Source organism: Bos grunniens, chromosome 25 (assembly GCF_055505025.1).
Source record: "Bos grunniens cultivar Pamir isolate PY7600 chromosome 25, Bosgru_T2T1.0, whole genome shotgun sequence".
NCBI classification, from domain to species: Eukaryota; Metazoa; Chordata; class Mammalia; order Artiodactyla; family Bovidae; genus Bos; species Bos grunniens.
The window spans coordinates 42,125,967-42,148,099 of record NC_141189.1 but is presented as its reverse complement, the minus strand read 5'-3'; the positions used below and the strand labels follow the sequence as shown (position 1 = coordinate 42,148,099).

The window sequence follows — 22,133 nt, the reverse complement described above, 5'->3', positions numbered from 1 at the left end:
AGTGGAAGTAGAACAGTGTCCTCAATTTCTAAACAGATCAAAGTCCATGAGGTATAGCTCTCATTGTAACTAATTATTCCCTGAGCATATGCAGCAGTTTTGTGTTGCTCACTGAGAATTCAAAGGTAAATATGAAACAGCTCTTGATCTTGAAAGAATTCACAGTCTAGCCGGGGAGGGACAACCACCTTGTCATACCATGTGAAATGCCCCCAACACATGCCCAGACGAGTGTGTGGTGAATTTTGTCAAGAAAGATCCTCTTCTTCTATGTATGTTACAAATGTTCATTCTGGGTTTTTTGTCTTGTTCCTAATGTTTGGTGTGTTACCAATAGTTATGTGGTCAAATGACCAGTTTTCCTGGCTTGTTTAATTCTATCTTCACCACCTGTCATGTGGACTCCATGAGGAGAGGGGCTGCCTCTGAACAGAGGCTCTCCCAGATAGGCTTGATCAGCAACTTCTGGACCCCCCGCCCCAGCCTCCGCTGTTGGTGTTGGTAGCATTTTGAGTGAAGGAACTGAACTGGGCTTCCCTGGTGGCTCAGTGATAAAGAATCCACATGCAATGCAGGAGACTCGGGTTCAATCCCTGGGTTGGGAATATGTCCTGAAGAAGGAGATGGTTACCCACTCCAGTGTTCTTGCCTGGAGAATTCCATGGACAGAGGGGCTACAGCCCATGGAGTTGCAAAGAGTTGGACACGACTGAATGACTGAGCGTCCATACACACATGCTTCTTACAGTGTGTGTTTTTCTTTTAAAATGCTCCCTTTTCTTTTCCATGAAAAGCCCTCCCTTCAGACCTCATCTGTAGAGTAGCACCTCTAAGAGTTCTGACAGAGGTGCAAACACCCGCAACGTGGAGAGCCCCCAGCAGACAAGTGTGTGCCCAAGGACCTGGTCAGGCCTTGCTTCCAGGTCCTTCCACAGGAACCCACATGCCGCACTTCCCCCATCCTGCCTTGTCACCCCCCGCAGTGGGCCATGAGCCCACGCAGCCATCTGGGGGGGAGCGAGGGAGAGTCCAGCGGCCCTGGCCCAAGCCTGCCTGAGCATCCCTGGGTCCTCACTGAGCGCTCCGAGCAGTGGGAGCAGCGCAGGGGCCGGGGGCGAGGAGGGCTGCGCTGCTGCCAGGTGGGACCCCGGGCACTGCCTTTCAGGTGGGGATGGAGCCACAAAGGGCCCTTTGTCCTCAGCCTCCCCTGGCCAGCGCTGCATTGTCCCCCCCCCCTCAGAAGGGCACAATGGGACATTGTGCAGAGCAGAAAAGGGCCCCTTGTCCAGCCTCCAGCTCCCGGGGCTCTGGGCTCCCTCCTCGGGTCTGCCCAGGGTGGGCGAGGCCACCAGAGAGGGCTTCTTGGAGCTCATGTTCTCATGTCCCCTCCAGGGTCCTCCTTCCTGAGCTGACCACAGAGGTCCAGTCCATCTGAGAGTCTAGAACCTCCATGGGAATGAACGCTGACGAGCAGGACCTGGCCATAGAAAGGCCAGCCAGAAACTCAAGTTCTTGGCTGTTTCAACCTGCATTTAATAAAATGTGCACTGGTGTATTATTCAGCCATAAAACAAGAGATAGGTACTGATGTATCTACAACATAGATGGATCCTGAAATGTGTGCAGTGAGAGAATTCAGACACATAAAGCCACGTATTATACGAGTCCATTTACATGAAACATCCAGAGTTAAGTCCATCCACAGAGACAGAAAGTGGACCAGTGGCTCCAGGGAGTGAGGTGGGGGGTGAGACTGCTCACAGGGGCAGGGTTTCCTTGTGGGATGAAGGAAACACTCTATAGAGAGGTGGTGCAGAACATGGCGAGTGTACGAAATGCTACTGAATTGTACGCCTAAACATACTTACTTCTATGCTATGTGGGTTTCACCAAAATAAAAAAAAGATATCTGCTCTGGTCCTAGTTTCAGAATCACTTAAAAAGGCACTGCTTTACCAGTCACAATAGGTCTTGTCATTTATACTAAACTTACATCTTGATCTATATTGCTGTTATTGAGTCGCTCAGTTGTGTCCGACTCTTTGTGACCCCATGGACTGTAGCATACTAGGCCTCCCTGTCCATCACCAACTCCTAGAGCTTGCTCAAACTCATGTCCATTGAGTCAGTGATGCCATCCAATCATCTCATCCTCTGTTGTGCCCTTCTCCTCCTGCCTTCAATCTTCCCCAGGGTCAGGGTCTTTTCCAATGAGCTGGCTCTTCACATCAGGTGGCCAAGGTGTGGGGAGTGGCTAACAGTTGTAAAATAATCTTAGATATTATTGTGCCCCACAAGGGTAACCCACTCAGAAACAAACCTTTTTCTGCAACCCTGAGCCACAGGGCTGTGGGCCTGGTGCTGGATGGCGCTCTGAGGTGCCTTCTCTGGCTCCCCAGCTCACGCCTGCACGAGTATCGGTGGAGCTGCCAACTAGCCAACGCCAGGGCCTGGAGAGGCTCTTGAACCCACATTTACAAGCAGATTACTGTATGAAAATAAGTCAAAAAGATACGAGAAAGGCCAGAGGTGCTGAGAAGAGGCCTGACTGCCCTCTCGGCTGGTTGCAGGAAGATCCGGAGCCGACCCCACCTAGACAGAACCAGAAAGGGCCCAGAAAGAAGGGGAGGAGAGAACAGGGGCCCCCTGAGAAGAGCCATCAGCTTGAGATAGGCTGGGGTCCTGGGAACCCCGGGGTGGGCCCGGAGCTGGGGCGCACGGCTCATGGCTGGCGGTGCTCCCAGCAGCTGCGGGGCGGCTCCACGGAGGAAGGGCCACGTCGGCACCTCGTCCAGCTGTCCCCGGGCACCCGGGCCGAGCAGCCCCCACTGCATCAGGGCACCTGTCCCCGACGTGCCTTTGCAGCTGTCTCTGGCACCCACAAGAACCCAGCTTGCACCCGAATCTAATCATGCACCCTTCATTTACCCCAATTTTTCATGTCTTGACATCTGCTGACGGGAGGGGCAGGACCTGCTGGCGCTAACATCTGTCACTGTCTTCTGGAGGTGGTCAGTGTGCACCAGCCCCACTCTGTCCAGCAGCCAAAAGCCCCTGGTGAGGCTGGCAGGTGCGGGAGGGGGTGGACGAGCAGGTGCGGGCCATTTGTGGTTGTTCTGGAACGGTGACTCACGGGCGGCTGTTCTGCTTGGCTCGCCGTTTCCTGTCCCCGCGGCTTGGGCAGTCTACCCTGCACCCCCAGAGGAGCCCAGCCCCGTGCGGCCCTGCAGGGCGGTGGGACATGAGTATTGCCAGGCAGAATGGGCAGAAAGTTACCCTCTCTGGCTGCACAGCCCTGAGGGGAAAAGAACAGACAGCTAAGCTTGTGGAATCACATTCTGAACGGGAAAAAGTCTTGGAAACCTCCAAGGTCACAGTCAGGACCCCATAGGTGAATCTGGCCCATGGGGCTGTATCAGTTACCAAACCCCACGGTAATGCCATATAACAAACAGCCTCAAAGCCACAGGTCACGGTTGGTGGGCAGTGCTCCCCAGCCAGCCTGGCACAGGCACCTTACAGCCTCGCCCACAGTGGCCTCCACGCCCACCTCCCTGCCTGGCTCCTGAAGGGACCTGCCTCCAGGACCCCTGATGTGGCCCAGACCTCGGGGTGCTGAGGGCTGGGCGGGGGAACCTGTGTCCAGGGCCAGCCGCACCTGGTCGTGCCTTCCTGTGACTCTCGCCCAGTGGTGAAGCAGAGCCTGCACTTCCGGAAGGGGCGAGCAGCACTGTTGTCCCGGGCTCTCCTGCAGGACGCCCAGCAGACCTGCCCATGGGCAACGTGCCCGGAGAGCATCCAGCTTCCTGTGACGGAGTTCACAGGGAGGACACAAGACACATGGGGTGTTGTCCACGGCACACCCAGCATCCTACGGAGCAGGGTCACTCCCGCAGGTGTCGCGGGCTCCCTGCTGCCCAGAGTAATGCCAGAACTCGCCCGAGCTAGAGGCCAGAGGATGGCATCAGGATCCGCAGCTGGGAGCGCCCTCCTTGAAGGGACCCCAATGCCCCCCGGGGGAGCCCCACAGCCCCCCAGCGCAGGAGGTTGGGCGGGGACAAGCCTTCAGCTCCTGTTCACAGGCCGGCTGGGAAACCTCCAGCCACACCTCCTGGAACGCTTCACAGGCCAAGCCTCTGCAGGGCCAACCCCGCGAGTGTCATCCGCTGTCCCAGCACCAACGCACGTCTGGCCTGGAAGCCCTGGAAGTGTTTGCAGAACGAGCGACAAAACACATCACACTCACCCCCGATCTAAGCTCACAGACCTGCTCAGTGGCCACGGGTGCTCTCCGTTTCTTAACTACAGAGTGTTGAAAGCTGTGGAAGACTGCCTCTAACCTCTCGGGTTGATCCTCTAGTGGATGCTCAGGGGTTCCATGGTCAAGAGCCTTGGGAGTCGGTGCATCCAGGGCCCTTGGCATTCAGCTCCACACAGCCTGAGCAGGGCCCTGTGTCCAGGGGCTTCGGAGAGGGAGCAGCGGCCCAGCCGTTAGGAGGCTGCGATCCATCTGCCCCCGGGCCCCCAGCTACCTCCTCTGATGACTGGCCGGTGCCCTGCTTATGCCTGGCCAGGGAGCCTATTCCTTCTCAAGCTGACACCAGGTGACTGGGCGGCGACCACCAGTGTGAACGGCAAAGCCGGCCCCCATCTCGCAGTCCTGGGGTCCCGGGCACAGGAGCAGGCGGCTGCTGCTCGTATCCTGCACGCGTCCCACCAAGAAGGGGGTGAGCTGGCTGCTGCCCCGCCAGGCCCGGAGGCCCCGAGGGCTCTGCCGCAGCCTGGCGCCCCAGGGGCAAGGCTCTGCCTGGCCCGCGTCTGAGCACCTCCCACCTCCTTGCGGGAGAACTGCGACCCCCCAGCATCTCCCCCAGAGAACACCTTGGTTAAACCCCCTTCACCGTGCTCAGAAAGACAAACACCTGAGTGAAAATCTGTGACAGAGTGTGCTTTAACTTGCCTTGGACACTAGTGGGTCTGTGAAAACTTCCAGAGGTGTCCAGGGCCTGGCCAGCCGGAGCCCCTTACTAGGAAAGGGGATTTTCTTTGTGACGTGTCTACTTCCAGCCACGCTGGCCCACCCTAGGCTCACCTGACACAGGCTGGTGCTGAGCAGTTGAACTTGGACAAAGTGCGTCCTCTGTCGCTCAGTCAGGTTCGACTCTGCGACCCCATGGACTGTAGCCTGCCAGGCTCCTCTGTCCGTGGGATTTCCCAGGCAAGAATACTGGAGTAGGTTGCCAGTTCCTTCTCCAGGGGATCTTCCCAACCCAGGGATCAAACCAGCATCTCCTGTGTCTCCTGCATTGGCAGGAGGATTCTTTACCCACTGAAGCACCTGGAAAGCCCAACTTGGACAAGTGAGTGAGTGAAAGTCGCTCAGTCGTGTCTGACTCTGTGACCCCACGGACTATACAGTCCACAGAACTGTCCAGGCCAGAATACTGGAGTGGGTAGCCTTTTCTGTCTCCAGGGGATCTTCCCAACCCAGGGATTGATCCCAGGTCTCCTGCATTGCAGGCAGATTCTTTATCAGCTGAGCCTCAAGGGGAGCCCAACTTGGACAAGAAGCCTCATTAAATCAGAAAGTCAAGCTTGGAGGGAAAAGCATAGCTCTTGGCAGCCTGTTTGGGCTCAGAAAGCTGTTTTTCTGAAGTCAGTTTCAACACCCTGGTCCCCCTCCTTCAGGTGGACTGAGGAAATCCCTCCAGTCCCATTGCTGGGGTCCCCAGGGTGAGGGCCCAGAATGGGGCTGGGGTCCGGAGATCCAGGAGTCCAGTGGCATGCAGAGCCCTTCTGCAGGGACAGGGAGTGGATTTACCAGCTGATGGGAGGGGCCGTCCAGAGGCAGGCAGAGCCCAATGCCTCCTCGGCGCCCAGTTACTCCGGGGAAGATGCTGCTGGCCCTGGCTGGACCCCCTGGGGCTCCCTCTACCCTGGGGACCCCACCTGAAGGCAGCTTTGGCAGCAGAATCACCCTCTTCCTGCCATCAGAGACCTAATGGCTGCGGGTGGAGCCAGCTCCAAGCCTGCTGGCTGGAGAGAGACGGATGGGCACAGCCGGAGGCTCGGGGACCTGGGGTGGGGGTGGGGGGGTGAACGCAAGCGGAGCAGAGACTGCAGCTGTCCCGACACACCTGTGCGCACATCTCACTGGGCAGACACTGGGCATGGGGGCCCATCTCCTTGGGTTGAGCATCATCCCTCCCCAAAGAAGAACGGCCACAGCACGGGGGTCCCACTGGCAGCCTGCAGGCGCCCCCAGGCGCTGTGCGTTTATCCATCAGGAGGCCTTGGAGCTGGTGACAAGGTGCAGAGGGATAACCTGGGCTGGGCCCTGTGCCCGGAGCCCGGGAGGCGCCTGCGGAGGTGCCCGCTGGATGCAGCGATGGCTCAGGACCTGCCCCTGCCATGGGCGGCCCCGAACACCCGCCCTACGGGCAGAGACGGGAAGATCCAGGTGCGACCTTCTAGAGTCCTCCACACAGAGTGATGAGGGCCACCACTGCCCACCCCTGGGGGACACCGGTCCAACCCAGGGGCCAGTTTCCACCCAGACCAGAACTTCCACAGCAGCTGGCAACGATGCTGGGGAGGGGGGCTTGGCTCCGAGCCCCGAGGGTCTGTCACCAGGGCTGCTGGAACCCTGGGGCGCCTGTCTTCTCTCTCCGGGACCTGGTGGGCCAGGATGAGGCTGCCTCCATGGGGCCTCTGCTCAGAGCTGCCCCCTCATCTCTGGCTTGGGTGTTTGGTGTCTGCAGACCGGCCAGTAATTAAAAGTACCAATTAATCCCTGAGGTTCAGCTGGGGTTCCCAGGATGTCATGCCAACTGCCTCGGGCTGCTTGCCAAGAGGCCCAGGCCGGGGCTGCGGACGCACAGAGGACACACGGCCGCTGGGGCTCAGGGGCCCACGTGGCCTGCCCCACAAGGCCAACTACAGACATGGCTTCCCTGACAGTCGGCGAGGAGAGCCAGCCAGGGGACGGACGGGGATGGGCAGGGTACCCTTCTCTGCAGTGGCCTGGGGCCCTCAGCAGCCCGTTCAGATAGGGACTTCCCAAGCAGGTCCAGCAGCTGCGGTGGGTGGGCCGGGGGGGGGTCTCTGCACCTGGAAGGGGTTGCCCTGCAGCTCTCTAGCCCTCTGCTGGCGGGCCTCATAGGCACAGGGGCGCCTGGCAGCCCACACCCCCTTCTCTGCAGGGCCCTGGAGCCTCTGCCAGGGGATGCTGGCCTAGAAACCTTGCTTACATCAGTGTTCCCAGGCTGATGGTCGAGGGTCAGGGTCCTGCTCCAAACCTGGCCCATCGGATCATCTCCCTGAAACGGCACAGCCCACTCTGTAAAGGTGCAGCATGTGGACTGGGGTTGGCAGGACAGGAAGGAAGAGCTAGGAGAAGGGGGGGCCAGGAGGGGAACTGGGAGCTGCCCCCACCTCGCTGTGTTCACAGACCACCAGTGCTTTTTGCTGCCCCAGGGCCTTGACACATGCTCCGTGCCCCCTCCTCACCATACTCTTTCCTCTCTGATTGGTCAGAAGCTTCAGGCCTCAACTTGTCACCTCCTCAGAGCCGCCTTCCTGGACTACCCCGCCCACGCCCATGCCCACCGGTGGTAAGATCTCGCAGCTTGGTGTGTTGGCCCTCCTCAGACGCCAGCACCTTCTGGGCTGGGACTGTGTGTTGCCCAGAAAGGCCGCCGCACACAGCGGGCACCTCATTGGTACAGGAACCAGCTATGGCCCTGCCTCCTCTGCAGGCTGCATCCCGGGTCCACTCAGAGACTGCCTGGAAGCTCAGGAGACGAACCCAGGTCAGCACCCATGGGTGGGGCTGGAGTGCACCCGGAGAATTTTACAGCCTTCACACCAGCCAGAGGGTTTGAGGGGCACTTCTGGGCATCAGCAGCAGGAACGAGCCGAGCCCTGGCAGGGGTCTGCTGCCCCATGGTGGGGAACGGTGGCCTGCACATACGTGACAAGCTGCCCACAGCACTGTGTCAGTCCCAGCCACTGCAGCCTGGGGATGCCCAGGGTGGTCACATGCCACACACTGTGGCCTGGATCAGGCGCTGGGCTCCTCTAGCTCAGCCTCTTTTCCTCCAGGGGTCCCATCAGTCACCGGTCTGTGTCCTAGCTGTGCGGCGCCCCTCCACAGGTCGGTGGGAGCAGGGAGAGGCCGCCCTGCCCAGTGTGCCCAATGCAGCCTGGGCTCCATTCTCCTCTTCATGGAAACACAGACCTGGTGCCCAAGGGCACACCCAGTACAGCGGGATGGGATCCGGGCCCCAGGGCAGGTCTGTCATCCCTGCCGCCTTCCCCTCATCTACAGGATGCCTGGGTCCCTATGGGCCAAAAGTCCGGCGGCTGCCCTGGGGTACCCCCCCCCCGACCCCGCCTTGGGCCTCTGGCTGTAGGGTGGGGCCCCAAGAGGAGGGCAGGGCCTCAGGAGGGAAGCCACCGGATGAGGGGAATGTGACTCTGCAAAGATGGGCAGGCGATGGGAGGGGAGGCACAGGGACAGGCCCCTCTGGAGGCTGGCTCTCCCTCCACCGTCGGGGCCTTCTCCAGCACCTTTAGAGCAAGGCGCCTCAGGGTGCTTTCCTGGGAGACTGGAGACCAGGGTCACTGACCCAGGGCAAGTGGGGCAGCCCGTCCCTGACCCAAAAGTGGCAGGGACTTGCCTCTGGGCCCTGGTGCCAGCGGCTCCAGATGTGAGGCTGTGGGGTCCAGGCAGCCCCCGGAGCCCACTTGGCGTCTGCCTGAAACTAGGCCTTCTCCAAGGTGGAGTGTGCAGAATCTTCATTTCTAAGGGGATCACAGCCCAGGTGCTCGGGCTCTGTGGGTAGCAAGGGGGAGGGACCGGGTACTGGGGGCACCGTCTGGCTAAGGAGTGGGGTGAGGGCAAGAGGCTCTCCCTACAAGGTCAGAGGCTCAGTGGCAGCCCTCAAGTTGGTAAAAGCATCACCGACTTTCAATTTGGAGTTATCCGACCAGCCCCTTCTACTCCTTAGGCTGCACCGCTGCTAGTCAGGGAATCATGACCCGAACCAGAGGTGCGTGGTTGGGGACTGGGCACCCTTGCCTTGGGTCACTCGGGTTGGGAGGGCCACAAGTTCGGAGACAGGCGCGTTCAGAGTTGGCTGCCCAAGGGGTGCAGTCTGGCGAAGCCTGGGCGGCTGGTCCGTCGTCTCAGGGCGGGTTTGGCGAAAGAATCCGAGCCGCCCTCGGGGACGGCCGGGCCCGCGGCCAACTCGCGGGGGCGGCCTCGGGCGGGGACTCAGAGCCGCGGCCCGGCGCTTGCCTCCGGGGAAATGTCCCCTCTCCGACCCCGCGGTCCCCACCAGGGCGGCACACCCCGCCCCCTTCTCTCCTTGGCTGGCGCGCCCACCTCCTCCACTCCAGGCGCCCGGAGCGACCTCCGCCTCCGCCAGACCACCCAGGACCGCCCCGCCGGACGGCCTCGGTGCCCCCAACCCCCGGATCACGTCCGGAAGGCCCTAGGCCCCCGCGTCCGGCCACGCCATCCGCCGGGCCGCCCTAGGGACTCTGCAGCGAGGGTCAGCCCAGGCCCCGCCCAGCGCTCCCGCCCACTTTGGCTGCCGCTGCTCCCGCGGCCGCGCCCCCGCCGCACTTTCCACGCCGGGACGGGACCGGTCCTGAGGTCGCCCAGCTCCGAGCCGTGTCCCCTGAGCGCGCGTTACCTGGACGTGCGCGGCGTGCAGACTGGCGCGCGGGAGGCTCCTCCACTTCGCGCCGGCCTTGCGGGCGGGGAGCCGATCCCCGCCCTGGGCCGCAGGCTGGCGGGCAGTTGACCCCGGCGCCTCTGGGCTGTGGGCAAGACGTCGGGGCTCGACGCAGGCCTCGGGGGGGGGAGGCTTTTGAGGGCCCGCCTCCTCGCGCAGCGGGCAGCGGGGGCTGGGGGCTGGGCCCAGGGCCGGGACGCGCCAGCAGAGGGAGCGCCGCCGAGCACCCCAGCAGGGACAGGGCGCCCCGAGCGCTCGGTGCTCCCCGCCGCTGCCCCCTTCCCCTTCCCTCCCCGTCTGGAAGGGGGGCCCACGGCGTGATGCACAGTCCGGCCTCCGATCGTCGGCTGCCGGGCGCGCCGGCCCCACGTGGTGAGGCGCCAGGCGGGGCGGGCGGGGGCGCCGCGGGAATCGCGGCGCTTTCTTTAAGGTGGGGGGAGGGGGCGGGGGGCGGCCAAGCTCCGCCCCCAGTGGCAGTGGGGTGCGTGCCGGCCAATGGGGAGCAGGACGGAGGGCGGAGCCTTGTGGCAGCCGCTTAAAGAAACTTGTTGCGGGTCGCCCCGCAGGGACCGATCTCCGGCGGCAGCGGCGGCTGTAAGCGGGCTGGGGTCGGGCCATCGCACGGCAACCTCGGGTCCCAGAGCGGCTGCAGCGCAGCGGCCATCGACCCGGTGCGCCTCCCTGGTGCGCGCTTCTCCGCGCGCGGCCCCGATGCTGGACATGAGCGAGGCCCGCGCCCAGCCGCCCTGCAGCCCGTCTGGCACTGCCAGCTCCATGTCGCACGTGGAGGACTCGGACTCGGATGCGCCGCCCTCGCCCGCCGGTTCCGAGGGTCTGGGCCGCGCGGCGGGCGCGGGGGGCGGCGGCCGGGGCGACGCGGCCGAGGCGGCGGATGAGCGCTTCCCCGCCTGCATCCGCGACGCCGTGTCGCAGGTGCTCAAGGGCTACGACTGGAGCCTGGTGCCCATGCCCGTGCGCGGCGGCGGCGGCGGCGCTCTCAAGGCCAAGCCGCATGTGAAGCGGCCCATGAACGCCTTCATGGTGTGGGCGCAGGCAGCGCGCCGCAAGCTGGCGGATCAGTACCCGCACCTGCACAACGCCGAGCTCAGCAAGACGCTGGGCAAGCTGTGGCGGTGAGTGCCTGTCCTCAGGCCGGGGGCGGGGACCGGGCCCTGGGGTGCCTGGAGCTGGGAGGTGGCGCAGCGCCCGGCCTCGGCCCTTCTCCCAGTGGCTGTTCCCAGGGCGAGTCCTAGTGGAAAAACCCGATCTGGCCAGCCGGTCGGGTGCGGGGTACAGGACAGACTGGGCAGGCAGAGGGCAGCGGGAGGAGTGTGCCCCCGAGAACACGCCTAGAGTCCAGAAACAGCCCCCTCTAGGCCATGATGGCAGGCTGAGTTAGGGGACCTCAGCTGTGAATGGCCCAAGAGCCTGGAGGCCTGTCCCTCCCAGTGGAAAGTGGCCTCTTTCTAGAAGCAGGACCCATCTCTGGAGGTGCCCTCTCCTTGGAAAGGACGCCCGAACCACCCCATTGCAGGAGTCTAGAGGCAGATGGAAGGGTGTGGTTTGCCTGATGGCATCTCCCTGCAGCTTCTCCCTCTTCTCCACCTCTGCACCCTCAGCGGGGACAGAGGGGAACGCAGGGGCTGTTCAGCGCTGGTGCCCACATTGGCGTGATGAGGCTGGCCATTCTGTAGAAAGTAGCTGCCCTACGGCGGTAGTGGGCCTCAGCGACAGGACTGCTCTTCGTTCGGGGCAGCCCACCCCCACCAAATGCTCTCTACTGGGCTTGACAGTGGGAGGCTTGGGGGTCAGGGCACTGGTCCCCTTTCCTGCCCCTCACCTTGCGAGTGGGCACTCAGACCTTGTGTTTGTGTCTTCTGTGCTCCTGCCCCTGTCCAGTTAGTGCTGTGCCCCCAGACCCTGGCCCACAGGCAGTTAGAGGGGAGCTCTGGAAGGGTATGCAGGGCAGTGTGTGTTCACAGACTCAGTGAGGACCACTGGCTCATGCCAGTGTTTCTGGAGCCCTGGGAAGCCAAGCTGCCCGGAGTCTCGGCTTGGCTCCCAGGAAGCCTCCCTTTGTCCAAGTGTATGCTCAGCTGGGTCCTGGCCTCTGCACCCGCCTGCCTTAGAAAGTCCCAAAGGGAGGGAACAAACAGGCTCGGGAGGGGAAGTAAGAGGGAGAAGATGGAAACGGGAGGACCTGAGTCTTTCCTGGCTCATTCCTCTGATCTCCCCTGGCTTACTCCCGCCCAACCTCGGAGCAGGGGCGCACGGCCTGGGGCCCCCACCCCCACAGAGGTGCGGGCAGGCACACAGCTCCCCTGGACCTCCCAGGCTCACCGATGTGGTGCCGGCCGCCTGCTCATCCCACCCCTGCCCTCTGTCCCGCAGCCTGCTGAGTGAGAGTGAGAAGCGCCCCTTTGTGGAGGAGGCGGAGCGGCTGCGTGTCCAGCACAAGAAGGACCACCCCGATTACAAGTACCAGCCGCGCCGCAGGAAGAGTGTGAAGACCGGCCAGAGCGACTCGGACTCGGGCGCCGAGCTGGGCCACCACCCGGGCAGCGTGTACAAGACCGACGCTGGCCTGGGGGACGCGCACCACCACAGTGACCACACAGGTGGGCTCCCGGGGCCAGCGAGCAGGTCAGGGCCCACAAGAGAACCAGGCCTTCCCCGGGTCCCCTGAGAAAGGCCTGTAGCCCCGAGAGGCAGCTATTCCGACGCCCACGGGGCCTGCTCGGCCTCCTCTGACACTGGGTGCCTCAGGGCTCATCCTGGCCCAGTGCCCTGTGACTTGGGCGTTTTCTGTCCTTCAGGAAGGCCTTTCTGCTCCCCTGGCCTTTTTACTGGTTCTGACCTCGGGTTCACTCATGCTGCTGGGCTGGTGGTCAGCAGCTCAGTTTCAGGATCAGACTGACCCGGGTGGAATCCCGGCCAGCTGAGCAGTCTCAGTCGAGCTGGCGAAAGCAATGGGCCTGGGGAGACAGGTTTGGTGTGGACCCTGTGGTTGCCATGGGTGAGGGACGGGGTGCTTCCTCTCCTCCCCCCCACCCCCACCTTGGTGGTCACGACAGGGCCTCCCTGGCCCCAGGTCTTCCCCTAGAACAGTGCTTAACGGAATTTCCTTGGCTGCGGAGTGAGGTCTGGGTCTGGCTTTCCTGGAATTTCTGGGAAATATACGGGAACAAAAAGCCGTTGATTCCTACCTGCGGCAGTTAGCGGGGCGGGTTTTCCTCCCGTGTGTGTGTCGCCAGCCCAGCTGCCCCCTACAGAAGGGGCATTCATCCCTGAAATGTGCTCTGTCCCCAGGGCAGACCCACGGGCCGCCCACCCCGCCCACAACCCCCAAGACTGACCTGCACCACGGGGGCAAGCAGGAGCTGAAGCTGGAAGGCCGCCGCCTGGTGGACAGTGGGCGTCAGAACATTGACTTCAGCAACGTGGACATCTCCGAGCTGAGCAGTGAGGTCATCGGGAACATGGACACCTTCGACGTCCACGAGTTTGACCAGTACCTGCCCCTCAACGGCCACTCGGCCCTGCCCGCTGAGCCTGGCCAGCCCGCGGCGGCCGGCTCCTATGGGGGCACGTCCTACTCGCATTCCGGGGCGGCCGGCATCGGGGCGTCCCCTGTATGGGCTCACAAGGGCACTCCGTCGGCCTCCGCATCGCCCACAGAGGCGGGCCCCCCACGGCCGCACATCAAGACGGAGCAGCTGAGCCCCGGGCACTACGGCGACCAGTCACATGGCTCCCCGGGCCACGCCGACTACGGCTCCTACAGCGCGCAGGCCAGCGTCACCACCGCCGCCCCCGCCGCAGCCGCCAGCTCCTTCACCAGCTCGCAGTGCGACTACACCGACCTTCAGGCACCCAGCTACTACGGCCCGTTCCCTGGCTACCCGTCAGGCCTCTACCAGTACCCCTACTTCCACTCGCCCCGCCGGCCCTACGCCTCGCCCCTGCTCGGGGGCCTGTCTGTGCCGCCCGCCCACAGCCCCCCCAGTAACTGGGAGCAGCCCGTGTACACCACCCTGACCAGACCCTGAGGGTGCGGCCGCGGGAGGGGCGCCGGCCGAGGACCTCCTCGCCCCGGTAGAGACACACAGCCTCCAGGGGCTTGGAAGGTGCAGCGAGGGCAGGAGTCGTGGCTGTGTCAAGTGCCTGCCGAGGTCCGTGAGGAGCCAGGCTGTGTGAATGAGCCCCCTCTGCTTCCAGATTCCCAGACCCCCATCCACGGACAAAGCCCTCCTTCCCTTCCCTCTCTTTTTGTGGGGACTGCGGCTTGGAAGCCCAGCCGGGCCCCTCTTCCGAGCAGGCACGGGAGCCTGGGTTTTGCCTCTCCATGGCTGCAAAGCGGCAGCCACAGCACAAAAGACAAAAGGAGGGAAGAGGCGCGGGGGCTCCGGGCCCCCTGAGCTCCGAAGGCCCGGCCAGCCTTGGTACTGAGAACGGGCAGGGCCCACGGATGACGTTCCCGTGGCCGGGAGGCATCCGAGGGAACACCTCCTGGGACCAGCCCATTAGACTGGAGGTGTTCCTTGTAGTTAGGGTTCTTCCGAGCAAGGTTTGGCTGTGATTAACACTTCTCTCTTTTTATTTTATTATTTTTTTTAATTTTTATTTTTGAAGCTTCAATGTGTTTGATTTGTTTTGAAAGCTGTTAAAATGTATTTATGTTCTGTGTTATTTTATCTTTAATTAATGAAATAATCTGTGCAGAGAGTAGAATTTAAGACGAAACAGAAGCCGGAGAGCTGAGGGTGAGGCGTGGGCGGGGCAGAGGGTGGGGGTCCCTGCTCTGAGTGGCAGGGCCCCAGCTCCGGGTCCGCCGGAGGTGGCCGGAGCACCTGGGCAGGAGAAGGGGCTTGTCTTGTGGTTTCTCTGATCAGGTTGGGGTACCCCTGGCACGGGCATTAAGTCAAGGTTTAGGAGGCAGAGCGCCACTGAATTTCATCCCTGCACGGGGCCGTGCCAAGTGGTGGAGGCGGGGATTTCCTGGGACTCGGTGGCTCCAGAAACGCATTAATCTTGGCTCTTAGGAACCAGGCGCCACCTACAAGCTGTGAAACTAGAACCTTCTCCACTAAGCGTTTTTAGATTCTTAGTTTTAGAAGAAAAATGCCGGATTTACCTGTCCTGCTTCCGCTGTGCGCTGAGCGACGATAACCGCCTACTTCCTGGAAAATTGTGCCTTTAAAACTTTGTAAATTTAAGTACATCTGAGATGTTGCTTCTTTTTACTTTTTCTACTTTTTCCTACCTTTTTCTAGAACAAAAATTTTTTTTTTTTGCATATGTCTTCCTGGGGGTGGGGGCAGGGGGCTGCAGCAAACTGTTTTTTATGCAATCTATTTTTTGGTGTCAAGTTTGAACTTTCGCTGTCACTTACCTGCTGTGTTTCGCTCCTTTCTGACCAAGCAACGCTAACTTTTGTACAGATTGATTTGATAAAAATTAAAAAATGCTTTTTATCTACGTGGGCTGCATTTTGTGTGTTGCTTCCTGTAAGCCTGGGAGCTGTGGGTCTCCAAGACCGAGGGGGTCCCGTTTTAAAGCGGGGCTCTGTGAGGGTTAACCCCAGGCTCCCCGGGAAGGGGCCGGCTGGCTAGACCACCCTCCATCTTCCTGCGGGTGTTGGGGGGAGGCTCCTCAGGAGGCAAAATGGGTCCAGATGAGCCAGATTCGGGCGGCGGTTTCCTCCTGGGCGAATCCCAGAGCTGGTCTCTGGGTGGCTGACGGCATTTTTCGGGCGCTGGCTCGGAGCCAGGCCGGGAGCTGGATAAAAGCCGCCCCGCAGGCCCTGGGCAGGGCTGTCTGGTAAGCAGAAAGGGTTTCTAGGCAGAGACGGTTGTGGGAGCAACGACAAGCGAGGGGCCTTTCCCGCACATGCGGCTCATGCGGGGGCTTCACAAGCCCGGGGGCACCCACCTCTGAGCTGCGCAGACTCGGCTGGGTTGAGAAGGTTGAGAGGGAGATTATACTTCTCATGAGAACCGAGATACGCCAGGCAGCTGCCTCTGTAATTTTAATGGGGCAGCACAGGCAGGGGGGCGCACACCCCGTCCCCTCGCCGGCCCAGCCGCCCACGTGGCTGTAGTCCAGGGCGCGTCCCTCGCCCCGCGCTAGGGAGCTGCGTCCAGGGCCTGCCAAGAGCAGCGTTTGGGAAGAGCTGCCCGGATTTATGAGGGTTCGTGAGGTCAGTGTGTGCCAAGCTTCCCAGGTCTGGGAAGGGGCTGCAGAAAGCCAGGCTCACGGATGCCCGCGGCCTTCACAGCCGGCTGCCTTCACAGAGCCAACCCCGCCCGGCCTGTGCCTGGCCAAGGGCTGTCCAAGTCCATATGGCCTTCCGAGCCCTCATACTGATGCCCCAAATCGAGGAAGGCCCCGGCGTCCAGCTTGCTGACAAGAGGAGAGGAGGCCTCCCTTGTGCTGCTCTGGGACGGCCCTGGTTCCCGAGAGCTGGCGGCTCTGCTGGTTTTGTCTGGACTTGGAGGGGCTCCTGTGAGTTAACTCCCCAGGGCCCGGTCTTCTCCCGCCGACTCACCCTGGGTGGGGTTCCCATGGGTTTCAGACCTCTGAGCTCCGGAGGCTCAGAGGTGAGTCCCCACCCCTGCCTGGCCTAGGGCCTGGAGATGCTGTGTCCTTGCCCCTCCAGGGGCTCCCTCCCCTTTTTGGGGGCTAGGCTGGTGGCTCACCTCCTGCCCCCGCCGGGAGCATTTTCCAACATCACAGGTTGAGCCCACAGCCAAGGGCCTTGAAGTGATGGGAATCTTTGTTTCCCCAAATGCCAGACCCCTCAGTGACACTCTCAGAAGGCATCCAGGGTGGACACCTGAGAGGTCAGGGCTGCTGGGAGGGGTCCCTGGCCTGTCCTGGTCCTCAGGCTGGAGAAGGATTTTTTTTCTTTTTTGGCCATCCCACGAGGCATAAGGATGCTAGCTCCCCCACCAGGGATGGAGCCCGAGCCCCTTGCAGTGGAAGGAAGAGTCCTAACCACTGGACCCCCAGGGAAGTCCCTGGTGAAGGGTTTTTGAGGAGAGCTTGGCTAACAATGTTCCCTCCAAGGTCGGCCTCACCCGGCCTCACCCGGCCTCGCCCTGAGTCCAGGAGAGCCGGGCTGCAAGCTGGTTCGGAGTCCTGTTCTCGGGAGGCCTCCCACCCCAGGGCCAGCCTGGCAGAAGTTCCTCAATTTTCACTTCCTCACCCAGAAGCGAGAGCATTGCCTCTGGTGAGGGAGAAAGGGGAACTGGCCTTCACGACCCAGCCCTGCTCAGGTGAAGTAGGAAGGCCCTTCCTGGAATGACATTGGCTCTCAGAAGGGGACTTCCTGCTTGGATGGGAGCTCACAGCCCACGTGGCGTCAGCTCCCGGGCAGGCCTGGGTCCTCTGGGCAGCTGCCTGGGGAAGGCCCGAAAGCCTGCTCACCTGCAGATCTCGAGGCTTGGGCTCGGGACCCACCCAGCCTGCTGTGACTTTGGGCCACATTTAATGGGACAACAGCCTGGATGGGACATTACAGATGGAGGGTTCTGGCCTGGTGTGGAGCCACTCTCTCCTCCCCGACGTCTGGTCTGTGGCGTCAGGTGGGGCAGGGGCGGGGGGTGGACAATGTCTCCAGGTGGTGACTCAGGGCCACCCGGCACCAGGCAAGCCCTCACACCCTGTGTGGATGGCCTCCGTGGACACATTCCAACAGGCTTCATGGAAAGCCCGTGTTGACCACGACCCAGTCTGGACGCCACAAAGCCAGCGGTGCCAAGTACCCCACCCTCACCCCGGGGCCAGTGTAGACCCGAGACAGGGCAGACGGGGTGCTCTGCCAGGCGCTTGGGGTGAGGAGGGTTCCTTCTTGAGGAAGGAGGTGTGTAGCCATACTCTGCCCTCAAACTCAGGCCCCTGGCCCCGATGGGGCGTGGGGGCCCTCCAAGGAGAAAAGCCAGGGAGGGAAGGAGCAGAAGGCAGAAATACACCCAGGGCTGCGGCCCCGCTGCCACCGAGGACGGTCCTGCAGCAGGGAGCAGGGCCGCGGCCTGGCCCCGAGGGCCCAGTGCGTCCACCCTGGACCGTGTGCCGGGCACCCAGGCTCTGAGGCTGTCCTCTCTCGTGCCTCTTCCAGCTGGTTCTGAGGCACCTGGCCTCCCTCTGGGAGCCTTGGCTTCCCCACCTGTAAGATGGAAGTGACCCCCTAACATGCTGGGCAGAACCAGCAAGTTTAGGGCCTGAGCGGACGGTTGACAGCGGCCCCTGGAGCCATTACCACCTCCAGTCACACCATGCGGCTCCGTGCTCAGCAGAATAAGGCAGATTTGCTTAAAAAAATCAAGTGAAAATGAAATGGGCAGAGAATGTGCATTCCAAGGCGGGGGGCCTGGGATGCCCGCTCCCAGCCCCGCCCCGGACCCCTCCTGCCGCTCTGAGTGCCTGCAGGAAGGTTGCCGTGCCAGGGGCTGGAAGCTCTGCCCCTCTGCGCCCATGACCACGGGGTGGCGACGGCCTTGCCAAGGTGCCCTGAGGGTGCATTCAGAGAGGCCAGGGCCAGCACGGACAAACAGGACCAGTGCCCTCCGGCCCCCTCCTGCGGACGGACTCGTCCTGGGCCCCTGGGGTCTTCCCTCCCCTCATTTCCCCCCAGGCACCCAGTGACTTCCTCAGCTCAGCCCCAGACCGGCTGATGGAGGCCAGGGTGCCTTCCTGCCTCCCGCCCGGGCAGGGCTATCCCAGGATGCAGGGGGGGCGGGGAACAGTCCAGTGAGCCGTAAACATCTCCCTGCGCCCCCCAGCTCTCTTCAGCCCCTGTTGTTCCTAGGGGGCTGAGGCCAGAATGTGGGGGGCTTGGGGCTCCAGCTGCCCTGGGAAAGCGCAAGGTCCCTGGACAGACCTCTTCGCGAGGCCCCTCCCCAGGTCAGCTCGGCCCTGCTCACCCACTCCCAGGCCAGGGTGCCCCCCGCGGGACCCCGCAAAGGGTTAAGGTGCTGGAGGCCGGGTGGAGCGCAGCCGGGCTGGTGCGGGGCCAAGAGCAGGCGAAGGCGCTGCATTTTAATGAATCATTATTGCCGGGAGGCCTTTGTCTTGCTTTATCCGGTGCACAATAAAAGAATTAATTAGACAGAAAATGGCAGGGCAAGGAACTGACAAGTCATTAAGGGCTGCTGAATGACCGATGAGATGCACGCAGGGGTGGATTTCAGCTCTGGAATCATAATGGCCGGGCGGGTGCTTTGTATGCGCGACCAGCCGGCCTGGGCGGCATTGTGGGCCCTGCCATGGTGGTCACGCGGGCAGTGGGAATCGGCTGACAAAATCGATGTATTAATTTTTGTGTGCAGACACAGCGTAAATATTTGGCGGCAGAGGGGACTTTAGGGTGGCCGTCCTGGCCTCCAGACTCGACTCCCGGCTCAGGGGACAGAGGCCAGCAGAGGGGGTGCCCCCCACTCCCTGCACTGTGAGAAGCAGAAGGCGGGGGTTGGGGAGAAGGAGAAAGACTGAAAGGAGAGGAAAGAGGAGGAGACAGGTGAGGAGAGGAGGGGGAAAAAGACAGGAGAGGGGGCGAGTGCAGAGGGGAGAGGGAGCCTGGAAAACCCAGAAGCAGCTCTCCCGAGAGCCAGGCTCCACCAGCGCCTGCTGCTGCTGTCATGGTTATTCAGACGTCACAAGGAAAAAAAAGTGCCACCTACAGATCCAGCTCTCCCACCCAGAAAAGCTGAGCTGCTCTGGGAGGGCAGAGCAGAGAGCCTGCGAGTTAGGAGTGCACCGGGGAGGGTTGGGGGAGGCTGGCCAGCCCCTCTGTGCACCCACTCCCCAGGGGGCTGGAGCTGGTAATTGCTAGAAGCCCCCTGCTCCTTCACAGAATGGCCTGTGCCCCGCGGGGTGTCCTCTCAGGGGTGGGAGGAAAGGGGTCTCCCCACGCAGGTGATGGGAGTGTGGGGGGCCAGCAGGGTTTGTCCCCTGGATGTTAAGGGACAGGTGGCACCACCCCAGGACTGCTTGCCCAGCTCGTGATCTGGCTGACGGAGGAGGAGAGCCCAAGGCCGCGTCCCTGGTCTCGGCACTCAAGCCCAGGCCGGGGGGCTCCTGGGCTCCTGAGACCTTCACAGGAGGGACGGTCAGCCCCCTGCCGCACACCCTGCCCCCGCACAGGCGGAGGGGGGTGCTGGCTGCCTTTGAGGGTGGGGGCTCTGTCAGATCAGGGCTGCACGGAGCAGAGGCCACACCTGTTTCCAGATGACCTGGTCCTGTTGGCGGCAGGGCCTCTGGACAAACCACCCCCACAATTGTGTTAGATGTGTATCCCCTCTGACACACAAGTGTGGGACTGAGGCGGCCTGGACCCTCTGGGCATCACCCCTAAAAGGGGGCCTCCTCTCCCTTCTCCCCCCTTTCTGGGGCCACTGGGGTCCTCTGGGGAACCGGCTCACTAAAGGACGGGAAGGGAGGGATGAGATGAACGTGGAGAGGGCCTGAGTGACCCTGGCTCTAGAAACTGGAGGCGTCTACCTTACCCAGACAGGAAGAGAGGGTCATCTCGGCGGGGTCCGGTGCCCGGCATTGGGGAGCTTGCCCCCACCCCTGCCCAGGGCCTCTCTGCCCTCTGCGGTCCCACTGTAAAATGAGAAGGATGATGTGGACCACCCAGGAACAGGGCTCAGAGGCATGGGAGATGCAGGTGGACAGTGCTCAGCACGGGACTGGGTTCGGAGCAGCCAGCAAACACATCCCCCAGAGTGGATCTCGAGCTGAAGTTGGGATCACACCTCAGCCAGGGGTCGGCCTGCTGGGCAGGGCTGGCCCTGTAAATGGTACCATCCTACGCACACTCACTCAGTGCCAGGGGCCCATCTGGCTGGTTCTTTTCTTGCTGGGCGTGGGTGGGAAGCAGCAGTGAGGAGACACAGCCCCAAGCCATGCCTGGGGCAGGCAGAAATCTCCAGGCCAGGACTCAGGCGCAGCCTCTCACAGCTCTGGGTCCCAACTCATTCTGGTTTCTCCCAACACTGACTGTCACGTGTCCGAGAAGGCCCTCTGTCCCTGGAGAACCTGAACGATGGTTACCCAAGAGACAGGGGTGGGAGCTCACACACTGCCCTGCTATGGAAAACACACACTTCGGGGTGTGGATGGGGGCAAGGGGAGGAGTAACCCCATCCCAACACGGGCAGTGAGCCCCTGGGTGGCCTTACGAGCTCAACAGGGTCAGAGCCTTGGCTGTGCTTGAACTTCACCTTTGACCTAGGCTGTTCTGGGCACAGACCAGATCCTCAGGGAGTGTTTGCTGACTGTGAATCCGTGCATGAATGGAGGAAGATGGGGCAAGTCTCAGTTCTCCAAAGCCTGAAGTCAGATGACTGCCCAGTTGCCCCAGAAGGGCAGGAAGCCAGGCTGTTTCTCTTTCAATAGGCCTCAGACAGCGGCTCCCTGTACAGGCCTAGCAGGGAGTGAAAAGGGGTGGCTGGTGGGACCAGAGACACAAAGGAACCCTGGGCACCCTGGGCATCCCTGGGTGGTAGGCTGGTGGCCCACACACAGTGGTTGTTGTGGGGGACTGGCCTGCTCTGAGCTGTTTAATAGAGAATGATAAGGATCACTGATGATCGAGACCTCGAATGATCGAGAGACATCTGAAGCACGTGCTGAGCTCCCTTCTCCAGAAGGCATGGCGGGGAGGGCGCCTGCCAGAACGGCCAACATTTAGAGAAGGGAAAACATGAAGCTCTGGAGAGGACGTGGGGACCGGGGCCTCATCCCTTGAAATGGGCTCCGTCCTCCAGCAGCGAGCATGCGCATACCCTGTGGTGTGGCAGCCCGCTCCAGGCACGTGCACACCCATGAAAGCACTCGTGCTAACGAGATAGACGGGGAGCTTCCCACATGCCCTTCAAGTAAGGAAGGGAATGTCTTTCCACACGTTGTGGTCCAACGCAGCTAGGAGAAGGAGCTGGGCTCCTCGGGGCGGGCCCCCAGGGGCAGGGATCTCGCAAGACTCCATTCACTTCCAGGATGAGGGCTTTTGCTTTCTTGTTTTTAAAGGCAGGGCAGTGAGAAAAACACACGGAAGGATTTCTCCCAAGATCAACCCCAAATTCTGCTGACCTCTCTACGGGAAGTGGGGTCTCTGGAAGTTTTTCTCCCCACAGTGGGGGGACCCACATCCCCAAGTCTCCACATTCTGGAAGGTTCCATTTCACTCAGCAGATGGAGAGAAACTACGCTGAAGACAGGAGAGTAGTGGTGAGGAGAGCCTGTGTCCCGGGTGTCCTGGGCACCTTTCTTCTGCTGGGGGCAGGGGAGGGCAGGAGCCCCCCGCACAGCTGCCTGAGGCCCCAGAGAGGAATGTCCAGGCATGAGCGCGGTCCTGTGAAAGGAGGACATCTCCGCGCTCTGCTGTGT

At 61.9% G+C, this 22,133-nt stretch overlaps 1 protein-coding gene across 1 annotated transcript; it reads left to right on the top strand.

The window, feature by feature from the left end:
• Positions 1 to 10,192: 10,192 nt before the first annotated feature.
• Positions 10,193 to 15,221, top strand: SOX8 (SRY-box transcription factor 8). Its single transcript, XM_086374327.1, has 3 exons — positions 10,193 to 10,876; positions 12,135 to 12,361; positions 13,053 to 15,221. Exons 1-3 carry the CDS (start codon positions 10,239 to 10,241, stop codon positions 13,790 to 13,792), a joined length of 1,605 nt encoding a protein of 534 aa, XP_086230453.1. The 5' UTR covers positions 10,193 to 10,238; the 3' UTR covers positions 13,793 to 15,221.
• The last annotated feature ends 6,912 nt before the right edge of the window (positions 15,222 to 22,133 follow it).